The sequence below is a fragment of the Globicephala melas genome, chromosome 8 (assembly GCF_963455315.2).
Source record: "Globicephala melas chromosome 8, mGloMel1.2, whole genome shotgun sequence".
Classification (NCBI taxonomy): domain Eukaryota; kingdom Metazoa; phylum Chordata; class Mammalia; order Artiodactyla; family Delphinidae; genus Globicephala; species Globicephala melas.
In genome coordinates, this window is record NC_083321.1 from 59,535,474 (window position 1) to 59,559,296 (window position 23,823).

The following is a 23,823-nucleotide window of genomic DNA, read 5'->3' on the forward strand; positions in this document are numbered from 1 at the left end:
ATGAATAGAAGAAGAAAATTTCTTCTTGCCTCAGTTCTTGCTCTCCAGAATTCTAGTTTTATATATCCTTCATGTCAAAAGTGCTTCTCTCGAATACTCCTGGTCTCCAAAAGGTAAAAATAAAGCCTGAAAGTGTGAGAAAGAAAATGCAAGTGTACACTGTAGATTTCCTATGGCTCAAAGGCAAGTAAGGATTAAATTTGTATCAGGACGTAAGATTCTCTTAGATTGGTTCTTCTGTAAATCCTGGAATAGAATTGGCTGGTAATCCTCTATTACTAGAGGGATGTTTCACATTATCTCCAAGTCTTTACTAAGTACCTGCTTCAGAGAAGAAAACTAATTTCTCAGAGAGGAAGTCACGAGCCTGATGCAAAAACTTAATACACTTCTGGGATATCCCTGGAAATAGTGTAGGGGTTTTTTGTTTGTTCATTGTTTGCTTATTTTTGCATAATCTCCAGATTATTTTTTAATAAATGAATAAACTCCCTGAGAACAGGGACTTTGTTATTGTAACCTCTGTATCCTTCAGCACCTAGAACTGTGCTTGGCACATAATACTTTATTATGGTGCCCAGATTCAGGCCAACTAGACCTGAGAGCCTAGGATTCTTCTCTGATCTTTATAGAGTACAGGTGAGAGGTTAGGGTTGGAGTTCCTTAAGAATACATTCTCTCTTCCTAGGGGTGAGAATAAGAATATCTAGTAAGTACCTAGTAGTATGTAAGTAGAGTAGTAGGCCAGCAATATGCTTAACTAGTCTTTTTTGTCTAGTTAGCATTGTATGGGGAGGAATTGACAGTTCCAACCCACACCTGGACTCTTAAGTCATCCTTCCAGTAGTTTTCACTATTTCTTTATTAAGCTATTCTTTCAAGTACTCATTTGTAAATTGAGAGAAAGAACCTATTTGTGTTATTCATCATTAAATCCTCAGCATTCAGCCTATGGTTTAGTTCATAGAAAATACACAATAAATGTTAAATGAATGAATAAATGACAATGTGATAGTGTCTAGGTTGTCTTCGATCTAGACTTAGCTTCACTCATTTTCAGGTTCCTACCTATTTTCTGAAAAAACTAAAACACAGGGACTGTTTTCCTTTGATCAGGACCTATTCTTAGAAGCAGTGTGGTAAAATGGAACGATTTCAAGCTTCGGAAAACACAACAGGGTTGTAGATAGGCTCTGGCACTTGATAGTTGTATGATCTTGGGCAAGTATACTTTACCTATTGCATTATATCCTGGTGATTAAAAAGCACAGTTCTCTGGAGCCAGACTGCCTGGGTTCAACTCTCAACCCTGCCACTTAAAGCTTTGTAGCCTTGGGCAAGTCACTTAAATTATCTGGATCTCAAAATGGGGAAACTAATAATATCTGCTTCATAGGATTGTTGTGAATTAATAAATGCTTCAAACATTGTGTGATACATAATTAGTAATATATAAATGTGAAACATTTTTAAAACTGAGTTTTTTTCCCCCAAGTCATTTCTTTTAAAGATAATCTATAACAACCATTTAGGTTGAACAATACTGCCATTTTTACCTCTTTAGACTGGTAATAACAATAGATAACATTAATGAATGTTTACTATATGCTACACATGGTACTAGGAACTTTGTAAGCATTATATCTTTTAATACAACAGCCCTGTGAGGTGATGCTACTGTTAATGCCAACTTTCAAAGGAGAAAATTAAAGCTTAGAAAAGTAAAATAAATTGCCCCAAATCACAAAGCCAGATAGTTAGTGGTAGAAACATATTCAAGCCTAAACAGTCTGACTGCTATCTGGATCCATAATTACTATATTACCTCTAAATTAGCAGTGAAATTTGTATCCAGAATGATACCTCCCGCTCTCTTTCCCAGAGTTTAAGATGCCCTCAGAAAACTGAGCTCTAATTGGACCATTTAGTCACATAAAATCCACAGCACTTTGTCCTTGCCTGTGGAAATGTAGTCCACAAAAATATAGCCTCTCCTCTACAGATATTACATTAACAGTGCTACACAAAGTCTATTCCCATAATTTCCAGTGCTTATCTTTTCTACTGTTATCTCTGCTTTCCTTTTTTCTTACCTGGAGTCAGTTGTAAGCCAGCACAGGAAACAGAAATTCCTCACTGCTGCAGCACAGCAAGTTTATGACAGAGGAATTCCACACTGTAGCCTTTGCAGAAGATTTTAGAGACAGTGAAGAACAAAAAGACTGCTCCCTAAAAGTTTTTCATTGAACCCCAAATCCTTAGTGACAACCACCATAATACGTTTTGTGTTTTATGGGATTAACTTTTTTCTCTTAACCTCCAAGATTAGAGCAGTGGTGGTTTTCAAATTACTGTTCTGCAGAGCCTTAGGGTTCTATGCTTCTAGAAGGAGATAGGATTAGAGAAGTAATAGTGGATTGTGCTGACTAGTAGGTAGGGCTTTAGGGCCCCCACTTTAGTTTCAACAACAGCTCCATTCTCAGCCTTGAATTAGGGTTCCAAATTAGATTTCTTTTCAAAAAAGATTCCATGACATAAAGATACAGATAAAGAAATAAAAATGTAAAAACTATATGTACAGTTGACCCTTGAACAACACGGGGCGCCAACCCTCTACACAGTATAACTTATAGTTGGCCCTCCATATGTGCAGTTCCTCCATTTATGCAGGTCCTCCATACCTGTGGTTCCTCCATATGCACAGTTCCACATCCAAGAATTCAACCAACCACAGAATATATAGTACTATATAGTATTTACTCTTGAAAAGATCCATGTATAAGTGAACCTGTTACAGTTCAGACCTGTGTTGTTCAAGGGTCAGCTGTATAAAAGTTAGTTTGGTCCTTCATTATCATATTCATATATATGTGAATATGTATATATATATATGTACACATTTGTATATGTGAATATGGTAATCTCATATGAAGGAACAAACATATATATATGGTTTTATATATGTATGGGGGAGGTGTATGTACTCCCAAAAATTATGAGCAAGAAAGGGGACTCATTTGTCCATATAAGCAATCTGGCCAGGCCAAACATGTAAATTGCCCTTCTGATTCACTTAAAGGAACCCATTATCCCTTTGGTCTAGAAATCTGTCTCTGCACTAAGAACTTTCTTTTCCTGTTATTTTTTAATATTTTTCATTACCTTTACCTGTGAAATATGTAAAATATTGTGTGTTATGGTTATGTGTGCAGTTTTCTGGGAGAGAAGAGAGTCCATTGCTTTCATCAGATTTTCAAAGAGTTACTAATCTCATCAATTTTTCTACTTTGGGGCTAAATATAAGTACACTAACCTAGAAAAATAAATGAATGAAAGAATGTTTTAACTGGTATCAAACAAAAAAGGTAGCAAATATAAGTATTATTTTAGATAGATCCTTTCAGAGGCTTCTTGGGGTCAAAACTTTTCATAATAATTCTAAGGCATAATTTGCCTTTTCACTCTCATTCTCGTAAAAGTGCATAGTGGAATTTTCCAGAGCCTCCATGACATGTGATATCACAGCAGAGTGAGCAGAGAAGGAGGTATGAGAATCCAGCTGTCTATTAAGACAGACATTAAATAGGTTTGCAAAATATAAAGCAATGCCACTCTCTTCTCACTGATTTATTTTGGAACACATAGTTATTTTTTGTAAAAATATGTTCTTTTTGTTAACTATGCAATGGATCTATTTTTTAAGGTATTAATAAGTATTTTTTAGAATTCTCACTTTCATTTAACTTCTCATTTTCAATTGGAAATATAGATAGATATTACCCACATAAGCAAAAGCTCTTTGGTATTCTCAATAATTTTTAGGAGTATAAAGGGTCCCTGAGACCAAATATGTTTGAAAACTGCTATTCCATAACAAATGACATTTTGGAAATAGGGGTGCCTCTAGAAGTTAAATCAGAGGACTGTGATTTCAATGTGTTGTCTCTACCCTTGCTTCTCAAAATGTGGTCTGAGGAGCAGCTGCATCGGCATCACCTGGGAGCTTGTTAGAAATGCAGAATCTTGGGCCTTGTCCCAGACTTAGTGAATCAGTATCTTCATTTTAAGAAGATCCCTAGGTGATTGGTATACATACTGAAGTTTGAAAAGCTGTGATCTGTATTACTCCATACTAACATTTATTTCAATTCAGACTTATTCCCAAAAGGATTAAAGGAAACTACATAAATATCTTCATTTTATATATAACATAAAAGTATAAATAATTTAGTGTATATATGCATTAATGCTAATAATGCATTAATACTAGTCTTTCTTAGGCTATCATTGATACTCTGTATTTGTAAGGTAGTTCATTATTAACCATACTGTTCTTACAGTTATACAAGAAAGAACTCCAGGCAAGGAATCCAAAGCCTTGGATTTGGTCATAAAAATCACTAACTTTGTCACATTGGGCAAAAATTCACCCCAATTTCCCAGTTTGTGAATGGGAGTAAATGCCTTGTTTATGTATCAGAAGGAAATAATGTATGTTGAAAACATTTGTAAACTGTAAAACACTGATGCACATTAATTGTAAGATTTGCTAAGAATTTTACATTAGATCTGAATGCGTTATTAGTACATAATTTTTAAAGAAGTTCTAATATATATTTAAAACACTTAATTCATTTCACTAGAGCTTGGTACTAATGAGGTTTTATGCCCCAGTAAGTCGATTACCTTCACTTCCTTCTATGGCCAGACTACAACACAAACTCCAGCCAATTTGGTTAAGATTCTATGAATGGACTGGCACAGATCCATCATCAGTGTGGAAAAAAAAATTAATAATTAGCACAGATGTAATGATGATGAATCAGTAACTTCTTTTTTTAATTTATTTATTGTTTTTATTTATTTATTTTTTTGGCTGCGTTGGGTCTTCATTGCTGCGCGCGGGCTTTCTCTAGTTGCAGCGAGCGGGGGCTACACGGGCTTCTCACTGCGGTGGCTTCTCGTTGCGGAGCACAGACTCTAGATGCATGGGCTTCAGTAGTTGTGGCATGCGGGCTCAGTGGTTGTGGTTTGCAGGCTCTAGAGTGCAGGCTCAGCAGTCGTGGCACATGGGCTTAGTTTCTCCACGGCATGTGGGATCTTGCCGGACCAGGGCTCGAACCCGTGTCCCCTGCATTGGCAGGCGGATTCTTAACCACTGTACCACCAGGGAAGCCCCAGTAACTTCTGATATGAAGGATTAACCTTTGTTCAAGAGTCACCTTGTGAGCCATGGAATTCAGGCTCCCCCTAGTGGCTGTCTGGGAGCAATCAAATTTATACAACTGTCTCTAACATTTTCTATGCACATTTTTAAGCCAGATCATTAGCGACATGAAGAAAAAACAGTTCTAGGATTAACCATTACCATAAGATGTTTTAAGGGGTCAATTTGTTAAATTAAGAATGTGAAAAATGGATAGCAGAGTTCTAAGATATTGCAAACAACTAGAAAAGAGGGGAAGCATAAGTAGAAGTGACGGTAACCATCACAATACTTAATATAATTATGAGGGAGAAGCAGACTAAACACATTAATTTGACAAGATCTGTACTAGATTCTTTCTTTACTTTCTTTTCTTATACTTTGTCTCATTTTATCCTTCTTCAATCCTGGATTTCACAGATGAGGAAATCTAAATTTAAGGGATTTAGTATCTATCCTAAGACCAGACTGCTAGTACATAACAGTAGTGTTATACTTGACACACAGTAGTTTTGTTTTTTTATAAATTTATTTATTTATTTTTATTTTTGGCTGTGTTGGGTCTTCATTGCTGTGCGTGGGCTTTTCTCTAGTTGTGGCGAGCGGGGGCTACTCTTCATTGCAGTGCACGGGCTTCTCATTGCCGTGGCTTCTCTTGTTGCAGAGCACAGCCTCTAGGCCTGCGGGCTTCAGTAGCTGTGGCTCGCGGGCTCTAGAGCACAGGCTCAGTAGTTGTGGCACACAGGCTTATTTGCTCCGCGGTAGAGGGATCTTCCCAGACCAGGTCTCGAACCTGTGTCCCCTGCATTTGCAGGCAGATTCTCAACCACCGTGCCACCAGGGAAGCCCATACACAGTAATTTTTGATAAGAAAGAATTTGGCCCAAAAAAAAAAAAAAAGTGTTTGATAGAATTCAAACTTGAAAAAAAGAAAACCAACTAATGTCTAAACATGACCTAGGCCATCTTCACTATTAAACATGAACCACCACCACCACCCCCCAAAAAAAAGAATGCCTTTGGCCATAATTGCCTTACAAACAAGTTAAACAAGATGTTTTGTACCTATTTTTTGTAATCTAATAAATTCTCAGCATATTTCAATGAACTAAATTAAAGAAAGTAAAGTTATTCTTATAATAGTGAGAAAAATATGACTAGGTACTTTGTGTATAAATATTTATTAAATGTTTTGAGATTATTCATTGTCCTTTTAACAGAAGATAGACTCAGGTCTTCTGTTGGTGTGGTGCTTGCTTCTTTATATCTAGTTTGCCCCCACCCCCAACCACAGACTATAATATGCCTCATTTGTTAATGATGACTTAGCTACCCAGTAACAACCAACCAGCCACCCTCCCTCCCCACACCCCTCTCTCTCCCCACATACACACACACAGTTTTCCTTCAATTTCTATCAATTTGGTGCTACTTAATTTAAATCAGTAAAGTAACTGTTATGAATAGAGAAAATTCAAAAGAGCTTGATCTGAAATCGTTTAAGAAGGATGTAACTTGTACATTTTGTACATAAAATATTATTTTTAATCTTTACTTTTCCAGATTTGTTTTACATCATATTAAAAAAAAGTAAGTGAACGTCTCTATGCTTTTTTTCCTCCACTTTTCCAGGTCTAATTGTCCAAAATGTGGCTCTACTGGTGAAGCTGAAAATGCCAGTTACAGATATAAGCTTGCCTTAAAAGTTGCAGAATCAAACAAATTATTTGGTATTACTGTATTTGGAAGCTGCTTAGATGCATTTTTTGGTCTTACAGCCACTGGTTTGCACAGGTAAGAATATTTAAACATTCTTTTTCCTAGCTACTACTTTAGTACATCAATAGAATTTGAAGACGTGGGGTTTTTTTGTTTTTTTTTGTTTTATTTATTTTTGGCTGTGTGGGGTCTTTGTTGCTGCTTGTGGACTTTCTCTAGTTGTGGTGAGTGGGGGCTACTCTTCGTGGCAGCATGCGGGCTTCTCACTGTGGTGGCTTCTCTCTTGTTACGGAGCACAGGCTCTAGGCACACGGGATTCAGTAGTTGTGGCGCGCAGGCTTCAGTAGTTGTGGCGCGCAGGCTTCAGTAGTTGTGGCGCGCAGGCTTCAGTAGTTGTGGCTCACGGGCTCTAGAGCGCAGGCTCAATAGTTGTGGCGCACGGGCTTAGTTGCTCCGCGGTAGAGGGATCTTCCCGGACCAGGTCTCGAACCCGTGTCCCCTGCATTGGCAGGCGGATTCTTAACCACTGCGCTACCAGGGAAGCCCCCAAAGATATGTGTTTTTAAGGTAATATGCATTTAGTAAAAACAGATGATCACTCGACCTCAGATCATCAGTTCATTTAAAAGATAATCAAGTGAGAAATAGAAAGATGTTTATTTACTGAATACCTATTGTGATGATGTTAAACCATGCTCCAACCAAACTGTAATTAGACTATTAAATTACAAAACTCTAATCCAAGTTAGAGAAATATATAATAAGAAAGTAGGGCTTCCCTGGTGGCGCAGTGGTTGGGAGTCCGCCTGCCGATGCGGGGGGCGCGGGTTCGTGCCCCGGTCCGGAAGGATCCCACGTGCCGCGGAGCGGCTGGGCCTGTGCGTCCGGAGCCTGTGCTCCGCGACGGGAGAGACCACAGTGGTGAGAGGCCCTCATACCGCAAAAAAGAAAAAAGAAAGTAAAATTGTTTCAAACTGAAGGATTTTTCAAATCAAGTGGCTAAGGTCTTTTGAGGTGGAAGAAGCTATTTGAAGGAATATTTGCATATCAGAAATTGAATTTTGTCATTTATTTCATTTGCATTGCAAGTTCATCTGCATAGTTTGACCTGTTAAGATGTTCTGAGAATGTAAGGAGATATGTAAGCAACTGAAGCTTTTTCTCCCCTTCAATCTTCTGCCCTCCTCCCCTAATACTTAATAGAGGAAATCTCTGTTCATCTCCTTATAGTTGAGAGCAAAGCGATTTGAAGAAAGGGAGGGCCAAGGGACCACAGCGAGGATTGCCAGCGACAAGGAAAGACTTCCCCCTCTGCTTTGAGGAGAAGGGTTAAAGATCCCAGCACTACTCCCACTGACACTTTTAGAATAATTGCTGGGCCTGATTACTAGGCAGGCATCTACTTTATTCACATTTGATCAGTTGTTTTTGTCTTTCTAGGCTATAAGAACCTAGAGGGAACAAAATGCTTAGCTCTTAAAGTCACTTTTTTTTTCCCCCTATATGTAACTCAAAAGTTTCATGCTGTATTTTCAAACTAATTGTGTCGTCTTTGTGGAAAGTTAAAATTTCAAAGCTTATCTCTTCCCATTTTTTATTTTCTTTCCAATCAAGGTACATTCAAGATCGTAATGAAATTCCAGAAACACTGGACAGTGATGCAGCTCAGACCCTATTAACTAAAGCAGTTGAAACTTGCTTTGTTGGACAAAGCTTTATTTTTGGAGTGACGGTAATTGAGACTAGCTTTCTTTTTATTATTATGCTAACATTTCCATTGTAATGAAATGATTTTAATTTTCTAAATAGTTTTTAGGAGTCATAAGTGTGAGAGCCTGTGGAAGCACTTTAAGCTTTGTAAAAATAGGCTATAGGTGATCTGTTAAAATACCATGTATGACAACTTCCTCTTTCAAAAGTTAGAAGAGCCCCATTCAAATGCATTCAGAACTTTAAAAATCTAAATTTATTATAAATTCACAAGTGTTAGATATTTTGTTTTGATATTTGGTATTTACTGTACCCTCTAAATTCAGTTCAGGTTCTGTAGTAAAACTTTCGTCAACTCTAGCTTTTTAATCTTATCTATAAAAAGAGAAAGAGGGAACTAACCTTGAAGGCAAAGTAACTGAGTGTTGATAACTGTAAGAATAGGTTAGGAAGGATCATCTTAAATAATTATAAAAGTGACTATAGAAAAAGTCCAGAGAATGTGCTGACTGAAGGAGTAATCGTTTTCTGTCTCTTGTATGCTAAAGGGAACAAAATCAGTATTTTGCCTACACTGCAGTCAGTGTTTTAAAAAGCGGAATACAGCACTTCACAGCTGAACAGTGAGAAAACCCAAAGGGAAGATGAAATCAGAAGCTACAGAGGTTTTCTTTCTTAAAATCTCAGATGGCTCTTTTTCTTCTTTTTTTTTTTTAAAGTGAGAACATTCCTTTAAACACTGAAAGCTTATGGAAGCTAATGAGAAATATAATAGTAGTTACCATTTATTGAGCAACTACTATTTGCTAAGCAGTATAGTTTTTTGTGTGTTATTGCTAATACAGTAATCCTGCATTTTTATCCTTATTTTATAAATGAGAAAACTAAGGCTCCTAATAACTTGTCCAAAGTCCCAACACTCGGAAATTTTAGAACCAAAATTTAAAGACAAGTCTCTTTACTCCAAGGTTTACTTCCCCATAATTTCAATTCCTCTAGCGTTAAACCCTATAACTCTAGAGGAATTGAAATTACAGGGGTGGGGGTTATAGTTGCATCTGTTTTTAACCTTTTAAAACCCTGTTTCACATTTGAGTCAAAGGAAGAAAATATTATTCTGATTTAAATTCATTTACTTCTTTCACAGAATTTTGAAAGCCAACATCGACAAGGTTCAGGTTCCAGTAACCTCTTAGAGCAGTGCTCAGACCACAAGAGAGAAGTTAAAGCGCTAGTAGCTTGCCAGATTGTTCTACCAGACCCAGGTGTCATAGGCTTCACTGTCATTGACTATTTCCATCGGCTTTTGCAGCTTTCTGATATCAGGAAACTTCGCTGTGGCTCCCAGGCACCTAATAGCCACCTACTTGCTTTAGAAAATTCAAATAGCGATGTCAGCGGCATATGTGGCCCTGACAGCAGTTCTTGTTGTTTTGAGTCCCATGGCAGCGATGATTTTTCAGGATTCTGGCAGCTATCACTTGAACTGACTTCCGTTGTTTCACAACTAACAGATGATGATGATTTTTCAGCTTCAGAACAAAGCGAGGCCATTGATACTCTTCACCAGAACAGAATGTGCATCTCCTCTGCAGAGGCCACTGGTTCCAATAGCTGCCATGATACCATTCAGGGTTTATGGAGCCCTGTTTCTTATATGGATCAAAATAGTGCAGCACAAAAGCTGGGTGAAGAACTTGGCTTACAAGCTGATCAGCCAAGTGCGGTTCATAGCAATCATCATGAAATTGGAGTTCCTGGTTCTAATTTATTCCCTTTGAAAGTGCAAGAGCCCCTTGAGCCAAGTAATACAAAATCCTTCCACAGTGCAGTGGAAGTTAAAAATATATATTCCCAGCGTGAGCTAACATGTCACCAGTATCATGATGTAGATACCCCCGCTAGCTTTCAGGAGAGATCTGTGTGTTGTCCACCTTCATCACTCAGACTTGAAGAGATAGCTGGGGGTTCTCAGGACTGTGACCCTGAGATCTGGGCTGACCTTCCACTCTCTGAAAGCCTAAACAAATTTCTGGCAGCTATCGAAAGTGAGATTGCTATAACCCAGACAGATGGCAGTAGCAGGAAATGTCATCTAGATAATGACATCAGTAAATTACATGCAGACCACAGCAGGATATCCGTGACTCCGCAGAGAACTACTAGATCCTTGCATGCACCACCTGTAGGCTTAAGATCACCACAAGCAACAGTCAAAGCAAACTCCAGCAAAAATAACTTCCTTTCCAACTGTGAAGCAAATCCAAGTCCTAGCGTTCATAAGGAGTCACAACCAGAGAACACAGCAGAGACTATCTCTATAAGTAGTAGTGAAAGAGGCATTTCTGAAAATCTTCTACCAAATGTTTATCTGTCAGTTCTGTTTCCATCTTCAAAAGGCTCAGGCACAACAGTTACTCTTAAGTCTACCAGAATTCCACCACATGAGGCTGAAATTTCAATTAAGCACGATACTTCAGAGACTGACCATTCTTGTCTCAATAGCAAATATTTTAATGGATGTGGAGAAAAATCACTATCCGAAATGAGTGAAAAGTTGACAACTTTGAGTTCTAGGAGATATAATGATGTTTCCAACCTTCACAACTTAGAAAATAAACAATACTGTAGGCGGCCAAAGAACCAGGGTGACAGTTTGACAATTTGCAGGAAACTCACATATCCTTTAGAAGCTCTTTGCAGTATGCCAAATAGAAGTACGAACGCATTGAAAGAAATGTCTTATGAGCACACTGGTAATAACCTAACAGCAAACTGTTCTGCTGGTCATGAAGGTGGCTACAATGCTTCTGCTGATCTCTTTGATGATAGTCCTAAAGAAATGGACATGGCAACGGAAATGACCCAAAAGTCACAGGATATTTTGTTACAGTGGGGAAAGTCTTTGGCAGAAAGTCATCATACAGAATCTGATTTTTCATTGAGATCATTCTCTGAAAACTCCAGCCAGTCTTCACAAAAATTATCCTTGCAAAACACATCTGCCTCTCTGTATCTAAAAACATGTCCCTCTCCACCTCATTTTCAGTCAGATTCAGAATATGATTTTGAAGATAGCCAAGACTTTGTTCCATGTTCACAGTCAACTCCAGTTATAGGATTCCACCAAACTAGAATTCATGGAATGACAGGAGCTTTCAAAAAATTACCTGCCTTTTATTTGGACCTTGATGCTAACTATAAAAAGACAAGGATTTCCACTGTAAATGATGCACAGCAAACCACCCCAAGCTGTCCAAAAAATATAAAGACAACCAGCCAGAAATCCAGAAGCCCTACTATATCTCGTATTACACAACCAGAGATCTCCAACAACTGTCCTGTTGCTAAGTACCTTGAAACTGATTTTGATGAATGGGTCCCTCCTACCACACAAAAAGTATTTCCTTCAGAAATGCTTGGATTCCAGGCCATGGGTCTAAGGAAATGCCCAGCTTCTTATAATTCTCCTGATCAAAAAGAGTTACCAAGAAAAAAACTGAAATATGTCAAACAAAGAACTGATAAATGCTTAATTAAGAAAAAGTTAAATTTGAAGAATATGCTTACAGCAGCAGAACAGAAATCTCCTGACTATAACAGTACAGGGTTAGGCTGGATTTTCAAGGAGTCGGTTTTGGGACTTGCTTCGCATTCAGAAGTCAAATGTTGCCTTCCATTTTCAGAAGGTTGGTCACCTTCAGTGCCTGAAACTAAGAGTGCTTGGTCTCCTGAATTGTTCTCATAAAATGTCACCTGAACCCAATTTCTGAGCTTTTAAAGGTAAGTCTGTTTGGAAACTCTTGCCTCCAGTGTCATGGAAAGCATTCTTACCATTTTGAACACTTGAAGAGAAGCAAATAGAAAAGAGGTGCTGTTGTGCCTTTTTATATGGGGGGAAGCCATTGTTCTTCCCAGTGTTTTATCCAGAATACTTTGATTTCAGATAATTTGGCACTTTATCTTATATTATTGATTGTACTTATGTAATATTGTCAGTTTTGCTTATTGAAAGTATTTGTTAAAATCACACATACATTCAGAAATAAAACCTTTGCAAACCAAAACTTAAAGTCTTTCTTAATTGTTCAGCTTAGATCAGAAAATGTCTACCATGTATTAAGCCAACTACTGTTCTGAGTTTGTGATACAAAGCTACAACGCCACTGATCTTAAAAGATTTTAGTCTACTGGGTAAGACAGAAATACAATGGACAATTTCAATACAATGCAGTAAATGCGATGATAGAAGTTTTTAACGGATATTAAATTTATGTTGCTCTGGGAGCATGGCAGAGAATCAGTTAACCCAGCAGCATCTATGGGCTGGGGATAAGAAGAAAGGTCAATAAAAACTTACAATTTAGAGGTAAATGTGAAACTGTCACTATTTTATCCAGTAATTATTTGTTGAATGCTTACTACATGCCAGGCACTATGCTAGATGCTGGGAATTCAAAAATGAAAGTCAAGCTCTTACCTCAGAAACTCATGGTCTAGAAGAGTAAACAGGTCTCTGATAGGGAGATAAGCTCAAAGGGCTAATAAGGAGCAAAAATGAAGAATAGTTTCTAGACATTCACGTCCTTAGCAGCACCTCAGCTGCACCCTGTAAAATATTTGTGCGTCTCTGGTCAGCTCCCTTTGCCATTCCCCACAGCAACTATTCCAGATACTCACCATTCTTCGTGCCACTGACCTACCTACTCTTGCCTCGTACTTCACGGAGATCACCTGTATTCCCTTACCTTCCCACACCCATACTTACCCACTTGTCTGTATCGACTCACCCACAACTCTTCTTCCTCTAACCTCAAAAATAATGCACACCTCCTATTTAGTGCTAATCTTTCTTTTTGGGCTGTTGATCCATTATACCCATCTTTATCGTCTTGCTCTACTGGCTCTCTCCCCTTCCCCCACTTTTAATTTTGAAAACTTGCAAAAAAGTTGAAAGAATGATACAATGTTACAGCATCTATACATACGACCTAGATTCAATCATTTAACATTTTGCCTTTTGTGTATGGGTGTATTTTTTCCATTGTGTCTATAGATATATATAGTTGTTTCTGCTGAACCTTTTTTAATTAGCTTATTTATTTTTGGCTGCATTCGGTCTTCGTTGCTGCGCACGAGCTTTCTCTAGTTGCGGTGAGTGGGGGCTTCTCTCCATTGTGGTGCACGGGCTTCTCATTGTGGTGGCTTCTCTTGTTGCAGAGCATGGGCTTTAGGCACGTGGGCTTCAGTAGTTGTGGCACGCGGGCTCAGTAGTTGTGGCTCACGGGCTCTAGAGCTCAGGCTCAGTAGTTGTGGCATGTGGCTTAGTTGCTCCGTGGCATGTGGGATCTTCCTGGACCAGGGCTCAAACCCGTGACCCCTGCATTGGCAGGAAGATTCTTAACCACTGCGCCACCAGGGAAGTCCCTTTGCTGAACCTTTTTAAGGTAAGCTGCAGATATGACATTTTACATTGAAATACTTCAACATGAGTTTTCTTAAAATAAGGACTTTCTTCTACATAATTATTGGTACAATATCATTATCACACTAAAAACTATAACAGTAGTTCTACAACATTGTCTAATGTTTAGCCCATATTTAAGTTTTTCTACTTGTCCCTAAGTTGTAATTGTTGTCGATGTTGTTTAACCAGGATTTCATTAAGGTGACTCCATGGGGTTTGGTTACGTCTCCTATGTCTTTTTCTAGAAGTTCACCTCTTTTTTTCCACAACATTGGGTTTATGAAAATATCAGACCATTGTTTTGTAGAATGTCCCACATACAGATTTTTGTATTTGCTTCTTTGTAGTATCACTACCTTGTCTCTCTGTCTCCAGTATTTCCTGTAAATAAGGTCTAAAGACTTGATTAGATTTAGGGTTTGGGCAGAGATATTTCATGGATTTATGTTGTGCACTTCATATTGTATCAGTGGAGACACAGTATCAAGTTATCCCACTATTAATGATGCTAAGTGAGATTGCTTGCTTAAGATGTTGCCCACCAGATCTCTCTAGTCTACAGGTACTTTTTTTCTTTTTTTTCCTTTTTTTAAGAGTAAAGAGTCAGTATTATAGTTGCCTACCAGTGGTGTTAATGAGTTTCCATTTCCTGCTCTCTATCACTATGTGCTCAAGAATTTTTACTTACTCAGTGATGTACAGTCGGTTTCACTCATTCTTTTTGATACTCCATGTAATACTTGCTCCCTCACTTCCAGCTACTGTTGTTTATAGCCAGTCTCCATCAAAAAATAGTCACTGTCAGCTTTCACATCACTCACTATTCAACCTGCTGCAATCTATTCTCTCTCCCCCACCTCCAGTGGCTACGGTGTTGGTAGTTTTCTAACCCTCAAATCCAATGGATTTGTCATTCCTTATTTTATTTGATCTCTTTGCACTCTATATACAGGTAACATTTTCATGGTTTCTGGTTTCTCCTAGTCTCTGATCAAGTATGCCTGCAGGGCAATTTTTTTTTTTTTTTTGCTGGGCCCTATATAAACAATTTGATTTTAAGATGTATTACAAAATTCATGGTCCCATGTAAGGTAGAGTTCATCAATGAAGATTTAGAATAATGGATAAGAAAAAGATGTGCATTGATTGACCAGTCAGTGCATGTGAAGATTCTTTATAGTATACAGGCAGCACCCCTTTCTCAGGCCAAGGATATAGTCTCTTCATGTTCTTTATTGTCAAATGTGCCATTCCTGGCTAATTTCATATCTCTCACTGTGATTAAAGAGTAGTAATGTAGTTACTATTGTATTGAACTATGTAGATCTTACCTCTACAGTTCCCTAATGTCATTTATTTAATGCTGGTTACATCTTTACTCATGATGCTGCATCCATTGTGCCACCGTGAGCACTGGCTTCCAGTAACTCTCTCAAATGTTGTTACTCTGCTTCACTGGTGATTACCAAAAATGCAGATCTTACACAGAGTATGCAGGAAAATGTGAATAATAATTCATTTTCTGGTTATATTTAGCATTTGGACTTTTCTAGCATAAACGTAGAGCACATATTCTAACCGTGTCTTCTCTTGAACTTTTTAGGCTGTAATTACTGCATTCCCAAACTGTGATCTCTTAGCCACACCCAGGAAGAATAGTCAAGAGGCCCACGGATGGAGCAAGAATAGTTTCATTTGTGCAAGGAATGCCCATTCCTCCATCAGCATGGCTTAAGCCCATACCTAGAGGGCACAAGGTCGCTGTCAATTGGAAATGAGAGGACGTTGATTGGAAGAGCCAGTTGGCATAGCAGAGCAGCAGTCTTAAAAGGCCTCAGATTAGATGGGCCTGTCCTGACACACAGTGCAGAACCTGCAGAGAGGGTAAGGGGACCTCCCTGGTGCCAGTGGTGGGAGGTGGACAGAATTTAAGAACAATGTCACCATCCTCACAAACTTGGTGGTCTACAGACCAAAGACAGTCCCATAGTTGGAACACAGACCAGTGGGAGCCAATGCACAGACCCACACATACAACTCAATCTCAAGGGTCAGTAGTTTGGTAACCCAAAACCCTGAATTCATTCTGTGTCTAATATGAGAGTCACCTAAAAGCACCATTCTGGCAGCTCAGTTTCCTACTATTGTGTGAAGGAAATATTGCTTCGGCCAGTAGAAATGGTCCACTCTTCAGATCCAGGGAAATTCCATAGGCACAAGACCCAGAGCTCCTTAGAGCATTTGTTCCACATGAAGAGTAGGTGAGTGGGTTAGAAGGTCAGAGAGTACCTCAGATGGGAGAAATGGCACGTGTCCCAGCACCAAAGTGGGACTTGAAAATCTCAAGAGAGGCATTCTGGCGACCAAGTCTACATGGGGACCAGATCCAGGCTCAGGGTGCCTTCCTTAGTCCCAGGAACTGGAGGTGAATTCAGAAAATCTTGAGGAAGACACTCCAAAGCATCAGTCTCCCTGAAGCATGGGGCTGGGCAGGGTCCTTTCTTACTCAGCTCTTAGAGGTACTGTCTGATCATCCCCTCTTATTATCCTTGACTGCTTCATTTGCCTGCCTTTTAAAAGATGGTGCCTCTTAGTGTTCTGTTATTGGCCCTTCTGTTGTAAACCCGAATGAACTTTTTGGCCAACCCAATACATGTACTCTTTGGTTGAATTTATCCACTCATCTGTAGTTACCACCCATAAGCTGTTTAATTCAAAGTCTGTCTTTTATCTAGACTCTCCTGAGACCAAACTTGTATGTTAGTGTTTTATTATTCAGCTCAAAATGTTTTATAATTTCCATGTGGGTTCTTTGACCCCTGAATTTTTTTACAAATGTATTTCTTCATTTCCAAACAGAAAGGATTCTTTCCCTAGCTATCTCTTTATGAATGATTTCTACCTGAATTACACTGTGGTCAGAAAAATTATTCTATATTATTTCAGTCTTTTGAAATTTGTTGAGACATTTTCTGGCCCAACCTATAGCCAGATTGTAAATGTTCTAGGTGTGCTTGAAAAGAACATATATTCTGCAGTTACTGGGCACAGAATTTTATATGTGTATATTAAATATATTAATCATGTTCAAATTATCTATATCTGTACCAACTTTTCCCTTGTTTTATTAATTATTGAAAGAGGGATTTTTAAATCTCCCTCTATGATTATGAATATGTATATTTCTCCTTTTAGTTCTGTCAATTTTTATTTCATTTTGAGGCTATGTTATTAGACACAAATTCAATCTTGTGTCTTCCTGATGGACATGGGGAAAGTCCCGTTTCATTGCTATTAATGCTTTTTGTCCTAAAATCTAATTGTTATTACTGTACTACATTAGTTTTGTCTTGGTTAGTGGGTTTTGTTTTTCATTTCTCTTTTATTTGTTTGTTTATTTATTGGCTGCATTAGGTCTTAGTTGTTGTGCACAGGCTTTTCTCTAGTTGTGGCAAGCAGGGCTACTCTTCATTGTGGTGCGCAGGCTTCTCATTGCAGTGGCTTCTCTTGTTGCGGAGCGTGGCCTCTAGGGCGTGCAGGTTTCAGTAGTTGTGGCTCGTGGGCTCTAGAGAGCAGGCTCAGTAGTTGTGGCCCACAGGCTTAGTTGCTCCGTGGCATATGGGATCCTCCTGGACAAGGGATCGAACCCATGTCCCCTGCATTGGCAGGCGGATTCTTAACCACTGTGCTACCAGGGAAGTCCCTCATTTCTCTTTTAAATCTTTCTGTAGCTTTACATCATAGAAATGTTTCCTGTAAACCTCATATAGTTTGGTTTTGTTTTATTGTCCAGTTTGACAATCTTTGTCCTCTAGCTGGAATATTTCATCCATTAACAATTAATGTAATAATTTAAATATATTTGAGTTTATCATATTTCATGCTTCCTGTTTATCCTGTCTATTCAATGTTTTGTGACTTCTTCTTTTTCTTATAATCCTTTCCCAAAGACCTTAAATCTTTTTAATCCATTTACTATTTCTTTTAATTGTTTGTCATGTTTTAATTCTATATTTTTAACTCCACAAGATATAGTTTCTATAGTCAGTTTTTTATATTTTTTTTTGTTTTTGTTTTAGATTTACCCACATATTTACCATTCTCTTTGCTCTTCAATTTATGTTTTATCCTAGATCTTATATCACTTTCCTTTGGTCTGAAATAAAACCTTCAGAATTTTTTTTTTTAACTTTTATCTATGTAGTTTTTTCTTTTAATCCAGAGTTGTTTTTTGAGTTTCGAGTGTCCTAGCTTTGGCAGTTTACTGTTTATTTATTTATTTGGTTGCACCAGGTCTTTAGTTGGGGCAGGAGGGCTCCTTAGTTGTGTGCGGTATGCATGTGGGATCACCAGCAATCAAACCCAGGCCCCCTGCGTCAGGAGCATAGAGTGTTAATGACTGTGCCACCAGGGAAGTCCCCAAAATTATTTCTTCTGTTGAGATTTTCTTGATGGAAAACTCAGGTTTTTTGATTTTGCATATTTATTTATTTGTTTGAAGATGTCTTTATTTTCACTCTCAATCTTTTTCTTTTTTTGGCCACTCCACACAGCTTGCAGGATCTTAGTTTCCCAACCAGGGACTGAACCTAGGCCACAGCAGTGAAAGCACCAAGTCCTCACCACTGGATCACCAGGGAATTCCCAATTTTTCACTCTCAATCTTGAAAGATATTTTCTCTGAGTGTAGAATTCTAGGGTAGGAGTTATTCTCTTTCCACTCACAATGCCATTCAACTGTCCCTGGCTCTCATTGCTGTTGAGAAATCAGCTAACTGCCTTTTTTTTTTTTTAAGTAATCTGATATTTTTCTTTCTGGATATTTTTATTCTGCCTTTAGTGTTCCTCAGTTCTATTAATGATGTGTTGAGATATGGATTTCTTCTTTTTTTTTTTTTTTTTTTTTTGCGGTACGCGGGCCTCTCACTGTTGTGGCCTCTCCCGTTGCGGAGCACAGGCTCCGGACGCGCAGGCTCAGCAGCCGTGGCTCACGGGCCCAGCCGCTCCGCAGCACGTGGGATCTTCCCGGACCGGGGCACGAACCCGCGTCCCCTGCATCGGCAGGCGGACTCTCAACCACTGTGCCACCAGGGAAGCCTCGGATTTCTTCTTTTAATTCTTCCTGAGATTCATTAAGTTTACTGAATCTGTGCATTAGTGCCTTTCAACGGTTCTAAAGATTTCTCAGCCATAATCTTAAAATATTGCCTCTACTCCATTCACTCTCATTTGAGAATTCCAATTAAACATGTTATGCATTCTCACTCTATCTTTCATTTCTCTTAACCTTTCCTTGATTGTTTTCCTCTTTATATCTGTTTGTGCTGCATTCTATACAATTTCTTCTGACCTCTTCATCTGTGTCTAATCTACTTTTCTACCTACCCATTGAGTTTTTCTTTCAAAAATTATATATTTTCTGAAAGCTGGATTTTTTTTTTTCGAATTTGCTAGATCACATTTTAAAGTCTTCTTTTTCCTCTAGACATTTTCAGGTTTGTCTGTTACCACTTTAGACACAGTAAGCATAGTTGTTTTATATTCTGTGTTTGACAGTTTCAGTAACCAAAGTCTTGATAGGTCCCTATTGTCATATTTTTTTTCTGCTGGTTCTCACTCATAGTGCCATGTTTCCTTGAGGCCTAGTTTAGCTGGAGCTACTTGTTTTCTTTGGAAAATTATTTATAAGAATTCTGAGGCCTAAGAAAATGTTTTCTGGGGAAGGATTTCCATTTGCTTCTGCCAAGTGCCTGGAATCACTACCAGTGTAAAACAACTTAAACTAAATTCATATTTGAGGGCTTTTTATTTTTTTAATTTATTTTATGAAGTATAATTGATTTATAATGTTGTGTTAATTTCTACTGTGAGAGTTTTTTAGATCCACCAAATGAGTTGAATTTGGGTTGCTAAATCATACAGGGGTCAGATTATGACTATAACTTCTTAGGGACTGTTTCTTTCCTCCACTGCTGAGGGTTTATATCTGATTCCCCCTACACTGAAGACCTTCTGAGGTCCTGCCTTAATGGGCAATTCCTAATCCTATTAGATTCCTTACCATGAGCAAGTTATCTTCTGTTCCCCATACCTCACACAACAATGAAAACTGAGTTAAGATTGTCCCCAAAGCATTTTGTCCATCTTTTATGGCTGAATTATTTGTGACTGTATTACAGTATTTGACCTGCCATGAATTATCATTTAATAATAAACGTCCCAGGATTTTTACTCCTTTTAGATGATTAAAAAAAAACTACCCTCAAAGTTGCAGCTACCTTATTAGACTGTTAAACAGTTATTAAATTTCTAAATATTGGATCTCATCAGTTCTTAGCATTTTAGACCTGGAGGGGATCTTGGAAAACATCTGAATCAGTGGTTCTCATCCATAGGCTGCTCATTTAAATCACTTGGCGCCTTTTAAAACCATATTGATGCCTAGATCTCATCCCAGACCAGATTTATCAGAATTTGTGAGGGTAAATCTCACATATCAGTAGTTTTTTTTAAACTCTCCAGGTGATTCTAATGTGAATCCAGGGTTACAAAGCACTGGTCTAAACCTCATAGATGTGGAAACTGAGACCCAAAGATGCTAAAAGTCTTCCCAAAATTCACATTTACATAAGGTGGAGGTTAGAACGTGAAGTACCCTAACTCTTACTCCAGGACTCTATTGCCCCATTCTGCCTCCTTTATTATTGAATACTAAATAAAGATTGGCAACAACATTTCTTTTAATTCAAGAATTCAAACATCATGTGTTTTCTGGGTACTTGGCACTAATGATAGGATTATTAAATAGAAAAACACTCTGGAAACTTAAGGTTAGAGAAAAGCTGATGGAAAACTAGAAGGATTATCTAGTTAGCATTTGTTCTTTAAAGTCACTGCCTAGTCTGGATCTTCTACCTAAAGTGCAACGAAATGTTTTGGTTATAATTTAATACCAGGGGCAAAAGAACCTGTCTTCCCATTAAAACTGATACGTTTAATTATTTTCTAATAATGAGAACTGCATCCTTGACTGTTTTTCCTTTTTCTTGTAAAGAATTCCAAACCAAACATGATGCTCAGTTATAGCCACTGTACTGGGTCTTATGGTTTGCTCCCTCCTTTTAAGTGATCTGAATTTTATTTCCATTTTTATTAACATTATGGCATAAGTGCCCTTTATTATAAAAATGCCTTTATTAGTTTTGAAAGGAAGTGGTGAAGTAAATTTTTAAATTTAAAAACCAACCTCAATTCATTAATAGATTGTTACCATTTAATGAGTAAAATATATGTAAACTGCTGTTTTTTATTTCCCTAGAGTGTTTACCAAGGAAAACATAAAATATAGACTCCTAAATTTATCTAAGAGAGAAATTTTAGATACATGGTTTTCTCAATCAGCATTATTCATTTTATAGATTTCTTTGATAATTATCAGTTGTGAAAGTCATATCTATACCTATTAGATGACTGATTATGTATGCATACGTACCAGAATCTAATGTGATACCACGGCCAGCCAGACTTTTCTTTTAGCTGCTGGTCTTTAAAGAGTCGATAACCATTTCTTGATAACCATAACTTATGTGGCAGACCTTTGTTAGGTTCTATCATTCATTAAAAGTATTCAGCAAATTGTTTGTTGTGTTCCAGAATGTACCTGGCACTGTGCTAGGCTTAAGATAACTGCTATCAAGAAGCTCACACTCTAATACATGATGTCACATACATTATATCATTTAGCTTTCATTCAATCCTATAAAATATTGTTATCCCCATAGCCTCTACTATCTTATCTGTAAAACAGAAATAATACCTCTTAAAGCTACTGTGAGAGTTAAATAAGACAATAAGTGTGGAACATGGTTCCTGCCATCAAGTTCAGTGTTCTTTCTACACCACCACACCTTCCAATACCAGAATTTTCTGTTTGCTTTCACCTACCCCTTTATTCTTCAGATACCATTTTGAATTAGCATCTGCTCTATGGTTGTAATACCTTTAACCAATTCCAATTCCTCACCTCCACCATGGCTTCTTCCCATCTTTCTCCCTTTATTAAAATCCAATCCTTTTCTGACCCCTTGCTTCCCCCTTGCAACTCAAAGTATTTTTGGAAATGATCCCTTATCACTGATTCATTGTTGATGGCAATGTAATTGGTATGAATTCTGTGTAAGATAATTTGGCATTATCTATGAAAATTATAAAAGCATTTCCACTTGTAAAAAGTTATCCCACAATTATATTCATATATAAAGAAGTATTAAAGAAAGATATTCCATATCGCATTGTTTTTAATAGCAAAATAGTGAAACAAATAATCATCAACATTTATAAATGGTTTTATATGTGTAGAATATTACTGGAAGGATACAAAAAAACCAGTGAAAATTTTTTTAAAAAGTGAAAATCAGAGTGTATGGCATTATATGTATACACGTACACATATATACACATATAGACATATATATGTATATATATATCTTTCATGAGTATAATGATACTTTAAACACTAGGTGCCTTCAAATGATGATAGAGAACCAGTTCATTGTCTTGAAAACTTATAAAAACAAAGGGAAAGAATTAAACATTTATCTTAATTTTCTTATATAAACTGTACCATTGGATAACCAAATAGCTGTAGGGAATTCTGCTTATAAAGACTCCAACTAATACATTTCATAAATGATAGAAATGGAATATGACCATTTTGCAATCCCCAGTGAATAATGGATGTGCTCATTGAGCATCAATGGCTGCTAATATTCCAAAAAGAGACAAGGAGCATCTGTCTATTTACTAGATGACTTGCTGCCTGATTCATGAATCATTCAATAAAGTCAATTAGATCTTCAAAAAAACCAAAAAGACAAGATATTATATGCTTCCAGATGAAAGAATATATCACTTCCTTTAATCTTGCCAAAAGTATTGAACCTGAGTCTAATCTCACCTCTGTATCTAGCTGTCAATTTGCAAAATACACAACTGACAAAAGAACATGCAGACCTACACCAATAAAAATGAAATCAGCAAAATCCAGACTAGGAAACTGCATATCAGACAATGCATGTTCTTCAACAGATGATTTTAAGGAAACGAAAAAGATGGTGGAGGAGCCTGTAAATCATTTAAAAGGCGCATGAAATTTTTTTTAATGGGCAAGACTAAACTCCAGTGCCTTGAGATGCACACTTGTGTATGTCAATTCCTTGATCACTATGAAGTCAAGATAGTTTCTTTGAGAAGGAGAGGAGATTCAGGAATGGTTGGCAAAGTTCTATTTCTTGACTCAAATACAAGTGTGTTTACCTTATAATAGTTTACTAAATGATACACTTGTTTTCCTGCATTTATGTTTTAGTTTATATTTTTTAATGTTTTAAAAATAATTGAAAAGAATGTAAGTAGGTGCATTGTAACGAGGGAAACAAAAGGCACAGACAGGTGGAGCATCTCTCTTTGGGCCAGTCCTCCTAGTTATTTTACATACTTTGTCATTTACAGAAGTCAGATAACTCACTCAAGGCCAAGGCCACATCACTAAGTGGCAGAGCCAAAGCTCTGATTTTTCCAGTGCACTGCACCGCCTCTCAGGCCTTAAGGGGAATGCTGCAAGATCCCTCACCTCTTAGGCCAGGCATTTCTCTGTGAGACAACTTCTGCCTTCTTGTTGACCAGTGGCTGCAGCCACTTGAATAATTTAAGGTTGAAGGCA

General features: G+C 37.7%; 1 protein-coding gene across 2 annotated transcripts; it reads left to right on the forward strand.

The window, feature by feature from the left end:
• On the forward strand, positions 1–15,806 carry DDIAS (DNA damage induced apoptosis suppressor). 2 transcript variants are annotated; one of them, XM_060304460.1, is made up of 5 exons: positions 1–113; positions 6,839–7,000; positions 8,540–8,657; positions 9,783–12,418; positions 15,706–15,806. In XM_060304460.1, the coding sequence occupies exons 1-4, from the start codon at positions 1–3 to the stop codon at positions 12,381–12,383; spliced, it is 2,994 nt and encodes a 997-aa protein (XP_060160443.1). In that variant the 3' UTR covers positions 12,384–12,418; positions 15,706–15,806. The 2 variants fall into 2 exon arrangements, with proteins under 2 accessions (XP_060160443.1, XP_030691808.1); XM_030835948.2 differs by lacking the exon at positions 15,706–15,806 and having other exon boundaries at positions 9,783–12,525.
• Positions 15,807–23,823: the final 8,017 nt, after the last annotated feature.

Excerpts from the sequence above, each read along its gene's own strand:
- DDIAS (XM_060304460.1), top strand. The coding sequence starts at position 1 with ATGAATAGAAGAAGAAAATTTCTTCTTGCCTCAGTTCTTGCTCTCCAG. Across the intron at positions 114-6,838 it reads ATACTCCTGGTCTCCAAAAG|GTCTAATTGTCCAAAATGTG; the intron begins GTAAAAATAAAG and ends CCACTTTTCCAG. Across the intron at positions 7,001-8,539 it reads ACAGCCACTGGTTTGCACAG|GTACATTCAAGATCGTAATG; the intron begins GTAAGAATATTT and ends TTTCCAATCAAG.